This window comes from Babylonia areolata, chromosome 24, assembly GCF_041734735.1.
Source record: "Babylonia areolata isolate BAREFJ2019XMU chromosome 24, ASM4173473v1, whole genome shotgun sequence".
In the NCBI taxonomy this organism is placed as follows: domain Eukaryota; kingdom Metazoa; phylum Mollusca; class Gastropoda; order Neogastropoda; family Buccinidae; genus Babylonia; species Babylonia areolata.
This window is the reverse complement of record NC_134899.1, coordinates 48,169,671-48,176,314: the sequence shown is the minus strand read 5'-3', so window position 1 is coordinate 48,176,314 and position 6,644 is coordinate 48,169,671. Positions and strand designations below refer to the sequence as shown.

Sequence of the window (6,644 nt, the reverse complement as noted above, 5' to 3'; positions counted from 1 at the left end):
TACTTGTCACAGCAAAGACAAAATATTCTTCATCATTCGAATCACGCAGGCTGCACTTATACGCAGTCTCTCTCACAATTCAGTTTCCCTGTAGGTTTGAAGACTCACACGCTCTTGAAAAATATCCAACCTTTCCACAGGCTCGGCATTGCTTGCCTCTTGCAGGGCATGTCGTAAAATGGGGGAATATACCGCCACAATAGGGAGGGGGTGCAGACCAACCTTCGTCGGAATTTCGTCACGACTCCTCGCTTTACTATTAGCGAGAAACGCGCGCACATGCGCGTCTCCATTTCTTTTTCTTTCTTTTTTTTTTTCTTTTTTTTTTTTCTTTTTTTTTTCAGCTCACCGAAAGGCTAGAATTTCGACGTGGAAATCGCTGTTTTGACGAAAAGAAACTTTCGGTGACTATTTTTTTTTTAAGTTTACAAGGTATATTTGGATTTATAATTGCACCCATTATTTGCTTTAGTCTTCCATGTTTACTTTGAGCGTGTTTCTTGTCATATATCTGCCAGTACGTATTCGAACTGATTCATTATAAAATCTCCTGAAATGTTGTCCACCATAATGTCCCACCACTTTGATTTGAAGAATGAACGACGTTATGAACCACCACGTCCACCTTCACGATGTGAAGACTGATGATGTAGTCTGTCCACTACTATGGCCACCACGATTGCTTTCACTTTGAAATAAGTGTCAGCATGACCACCACCACCGAGGTTGGAACTGCCACCACCACGGCTGGTACCGCCACAGGATCCGAAGTCACTGCTGCGTCCTTGACCACGCCCACGTCCTCTGTTGTGACTGGATACAACGTTGACTGTAGAAGGAGAAGACAAACCACCACACTGACTATAGAACTAGAAAACACACCACCACATTGACTATAGAACTAGAAGACACACCACCACATTGACTATAGAACTAGAAGACAGAACACCACATTGACTATAGAACTAGAAGACACACTACCACGTTGACTGTAGAACTAGAAGACACATCACCACACTGATTGCAGAACTAGAAGACGCACCACCACATTGACTGTAGAACTAGAAGACACAACACCACATTGACTGTAGAACTAGAAGACACACCACCACATTGACTGCAGAACTACAAGACACACCACCACATTGACAGTAGAACTAGAAGACACACCACCACATTGACTGTAGAACTAGAAGACACACCACCACATTGACTGCAGAATTAGAAGACACACCACCACATTGAATGCATAACTACAAGACGCACCACCACATTTACTGCAGAACTAGATGACACACCACCACACTGATTGCAGAACTAGAAGACACACCACCACATTGACAGTAGAACTAGAAGACACACCACCACATTGACTGCAGAACTAGATGACACACCACCACATTGACTGCAGAACTAGAAGACACACCACCACATTGACTGCAGAACTAGAAGACACACCACCACATGGACTGCAGAACTAGAAGACACACCACCACATGGACTGCAGAACTAGATGACACACCACCACATTGACTGCAGAACTACAAGACACACGACCACATGGACTGTAGAACTAGATGACACACCACCACATGGACTGCAGAACTAGATGACACACCACCACATTGACTGCAGAACTACAAGACACACCACCACATTGACTGCAGAACTACAAGACACACGACCACATGGACTGTAGAACTAGAAGACACACCACCACATGGACTGCAGAACTAGATGACACACCACCACATTGACTGCAGAACTAGAAGACACACCACCACATTGGCTGCAGAACTAGAAGACACACCACCACATTGGCTGCAGAACTAGAAGACACACCACCACATTGATTGCGGAAGTACAAAACACACCACCACATTGGCTGCAGAACTACAAAACACACCACCACATTGACTGCGACACTACAAGACACACCACCACATGGACTGCAGCACTACAAGACACACGACCACATGGACTGCAGAACTAGATGACACACCACCACGTTGACTGCAGAACTAGATGACACACCACCACGTTGACTGCAGAACTAGAAGACACACCACCACATTGACTGCAGAACTACAAGACACACGACCACATTGACTGCGGAACTAGAAGACACACCACCGCATGCATTTTCGATTTATGTTGCCATAGCCTCAGACAATTCTCGAGCTCTTGCTTCATCGAGAACAGCTTTCAGCTTTCAGTGCCATATTGTCCATCAGCATTTCCCTTCTACTACTGTTTGAAGTACACCCTTGTACTATATGTGGCAATATTTCCTGATCAGAGTCAGCGAAATCACACTGAGATGACAAATTTCTCAGCCTGGTATGGATAGCATCAATTGTCTCCTGCTTATGTAGAATGGCCTTCTTGCGACTATCTGCTGTGATTTCTAAGGCACACATCAAATTTTCTAATTTGTTTATCCATTTTCTGCAACTGATACCTTCAGCAGTTTCTTCAGAATGTACTTGAAACGTTCAAAACGTGGTTAGCAAGATGCCATGATCCGCGATCACGAATATTAGGCCTACTGTCTATCGCACAAAGATCCAGATCGAAATTTCACAGGATCACTGACATTGGAGATCCTCGTCGCCAGATTGCTGTGTTGTCGACATGGACACAAAAGAGACTCCTGCAAAACAATAGTCTAAACATAGCACGTGTGTCAAAACAACAATATAATCTCAAACAATGAGACCTTTTCGAATCAAGCAAGATCCAGACAAACGCTACTGACTGTATTCATTGCACGTGCTCTAAACACTAAACCTACAATCCATTATGGGGCTTACTTTTACTTTCGTTATGAACATTTAACTCGATGGACACACCCTACTAAATTTGTCCTACATTTGATCGCGCGAGCGCGTGTGTATGTATGTATGTATGTTTGTGTGTGTGTGTGTGTGTATGTGTGTGTGTGTGTGTGTGTCCGCGCGCTGGTGCAATATTTAGGTTTCTTTTTTATTTGTTCCTTTTCTTGCTCTTTTCCTTTTAAGTGGATACCTCTTTCCTCATTACCACATTCTAAAATTGTTTTTCTCCTTTCTTTCTTCTGTCTTTCTTTCGATTTATTCCCTTACATTTTTACGTTACCTATCAAATCATTCAAATTTTATTTATCCTCTCCTTGGAGTATTGGAGGACTACTATCAAATGATAAATCCACGCCTTAAATACGACATTCAAACACTGAACACTATAACTGAACATTGAGAAAGCACACAGCACTAATTTCAAAGAAAAAGATAGGGGTTATAAAATGACCCAGAGGATACAAACTGGCCTGGGCCAAACTACACCCCGGGTCTAAAGTAGCCTGGATAGTTTATACCTGGGATATGCTCTGGCCAAGACCGGATCATACAGGGACATGTTCTGGACAAGGTCACTTCTGAGCAAACTATTGTGATGTTACCTAATTTTGGTAGCACTTTACCTTGACTCGAGACGTTCTTTTTCCATTGTGACAATGTTCTCATTCAGTCGATTTTATTCTCAGTGCGTGCCAGTCCACTGCAGTCATGATTCAATAAGTGTCTGAAATATATTCCTTTCTCAGGACTTCGATGAGATGCCCACTTACCAGACAGAAGACAGTCCAAATGAAACAAATCTTCATCTTCGCCTTCCTCTCGCCACACTCCGTTGTAACGTGCCGAAATCACTCCTTGTTCCGAAATCATCCCCGGGGATTTGTTCTTGAACAGTCTAGAATCACTCCACCCCTCTTCCAGAATCCCCCCTCCCCCCGTTTACGTGTGGATGGGAGTGAATCTGGCCTTAAAAGTCCACATTAAACCCCTACCTCTCAATACCATTTCCACAGAAGAGGAGGGGATTGATTCACCTATGCCCTTTTTAACCCCCACCACCACCCTCTTACTGAGAACTGAACATTGGGTTGCTTCTCTTCTCTGATTTTCGTAATACAAAAATTAGAGTCTAAGGGGGCCGGGGGGTGGGGGATTAAAACGGGCATAGTGCCAGAATCACTCACCCCCCCCCCCCCTTCCCTGCCGCCCCCCACCCCCACCCCCCCACCCCCCCACCCCCACCACCCCCCACCCCCCGCCCCCCTGCTTTGAACTGAACATTGGGTTGCTTGTCTTATCTGATTTTCGTGATACAAGAATTGGAGGCCGAGGACGGAAGGGGGTGGTCAAAACGGACATAAGGCCAGAATCACCCCCCCCACGCTCCCCACCCCAACCCCGCCCCCTCCTTACCCTCCCTGTTCTTTTTTCTCTCCCCTGGAGTGATTCTGGCTCACCACGATTGTGTCTGAATGTACTCCCCGGCGGGTAAGTTTAGGCACGTGCCCAGACTCACTCCCCCTATTGGACAGGGAGGTGGAAATAGGCACATGCATATATCTACCCCATGGGCTTGTTGTTGTTTTTTTTACCGTATCCAAAGTGACTCCACGGGGAGTGGTTTTGGAACGGGGGCTGGGGGTGTGAGTGATTCTCGCTGGGGTCCAGAATCACTTCCCCCTTAAATTAGGTTGCAATGTCTTTGAAATGGCGTGTACTGTCGTTTGGGACATTTTGAGAGTTTGATGCGGGGGGGTGGGGGGGGGAGTGATTTTGAACTGGGGGGGGGGGGGGGTCGGTCTGGATTCACTCCCCGGGAGGGGGGGGGGGGTACGTTTTGGCACGTGCCCATAACGACCCCCCGGGTAGTGATTTCGGGAGGGGGGTGGTTATGGATCAACACACCGGTCTAAAAGCTTCCGAAGGTGTTGCTGGCTTTGGACTAACCTTATCAAACCAGCTGTGTAAGAAGAGTTGCATTCCGTCCGCAAAATTCAGTCACGGTGAGGCTGGATGACGGCTGAGGCAAATGCAAGACAGGAGACATCCGTTGCATCAGGCCTGCAACGCTCTTGCAGATCAGCACGCGTAACGCGTGTGTGCTGTCAGCCTACATTAATCCTCAAACGGGAAATCACGATTGAATCCACACACACACACACACACACACACACACACTTGTCATTCTTAAAGCCTCTATCCATGCATAATTCATACCGTCTCTGTCTGCTACAGGCGCCATTTTGACAGCCGGGACTACGACTCGCAGCGAGCGTTCGAGTACGGGATTATGCAGCATCGCCAGACACCACAGAAGAAACCGTACTTCAAGTTCAACGTTACCATGGATACTGTCAACACCGCGGACACTTTCCAAGTGGTCACTGCAAGTAAGAAAGTGTGTGTGTGTGTGTGTGTGTGTGTCTGTGTGTCTGTGTGTGTCTGTGTCTGAGTGTGTGGCTGTGTCTGTGTGTCTGTGTGTATTCAATTTTCCATTGAAGTATTCAGTATTCTTAATCGTCGTTTTCCTTTTTGAAACATATGAACAAAATATATACAAACAAACAAATAAAAAGCTAAACAAAAAACAAGAAAACTAAAACATTAAAAACAATGAGACAAGCAAGCAAAAAAAATAAAAGAAGAAGAGAATAAATAAGTGGAGAGATACACACAAAAAACAATAACAAAAACACATGAATCGTTAGAAAAACCAACAAATGAACAAGCGTAACAGTCATTCATTTCAGTCCCCATCCAGCTTTTAGAACATCGAGAGAGAATACAACAGTTACTTGCCCCAACCTCCCCCCCCCCCCCCCCCCCCGGCCCCCCCCTTTTTTTAATTTTTTTTTAATGACTTGTTTTCTTCCAAGCTTATCTTATATATCATATCTAATACAATGTACTTTTCAACGATTTTTTGTTTGTTTGGTTTTTGTTTGTTTGTTTGTTTTGTTTTTTGTTTGTTTGTTTTTTTTTTTTGGGGGGGGGGGGTTCGTCCGTTTATGATTCCTTTACTGGATAAAGTGTGAAGCACAAGTGAGTCTTGAAGGCTTTGCCTCTTGTTTTTGTTTTGTTTTGTTTTGTTTTTTTTGCACGCACATGGGCCTAATTCGAATAATATGCCCGTTCTTGTTGGCATTGACTTATAAATAGATAAAAAGACATACCTATTTCATCTATCAAATGCGTTACATTTGAATGGAAAAACACATCGCCTTACGTTTCATACTCACACACGAGTTTTCACGGAGAATCAAGGACAAAAAATAGCACTGAAGAACTACGGAAGATAATTTCATGATTGTACGTGTTTCCAACAAACGTCACTCTCCTACAAGTTTGACAGATTCTCTCTCTCTCTCTCTCTCTCTCTCTCTCTCTCTCTTACAAGTTTCACACACACACACACACACACACACACACACACACACACACACAGACAGAGAGAGAGAGAGAGAGAGAGAGAGAGAGAGATTTTATGTGCGCATCATCTTTACAAAAAAAGGTGTGTGTTATGAATATGAAAATGGTTGACTGAAAATGTTAAGCATTTATGCTGTCGTGTCCGCTGTTAAAGTACGCTGGTTTAAAAGAAATGTTCTGGTGGTGACAACCTTCAAGAGTGCTCGTTTTCTGCTGTCCCAGGATTCCACAGACTAAATGGGTAGTGATTATGTGAACATATTGCTCTTAAAATCAGGTAACAAGTTCTGGCAAGATTTCCTGAAACATTATGAAATGTATTTTAAATGTTATTCTAATAATGCTCATGATTTCTTTTCAGAATATATTCATTATAAT

At 44.2% G+C, this 6,644-nt stretch overlaps 1 protein-coding gene across 1 annotated transcript in view; it reads left to right on the top strand.

Moving 5' to 3' along the window:
- The first annotated feature begins 707 nt into the window (after positions 1–707).
- LOC143298660 (glutamate receptor 3-like) overlaps positions 708–6,644 on the top strand; it is a 148,369-nt gene continuing 142,432 nt past the window's right edge. The window contains exons 1-2 of the mRNA XM_076611544.1: positions 708–799; positions 5,073–5,227. Coding sequence (XP_076467659.1) covers positions 708–799; positions 5,073–5,227 — 247 coding nt within the window. The remainder of the gene's footprint in view (positions 800–5,072; positions 5,228–6,644) is intronic.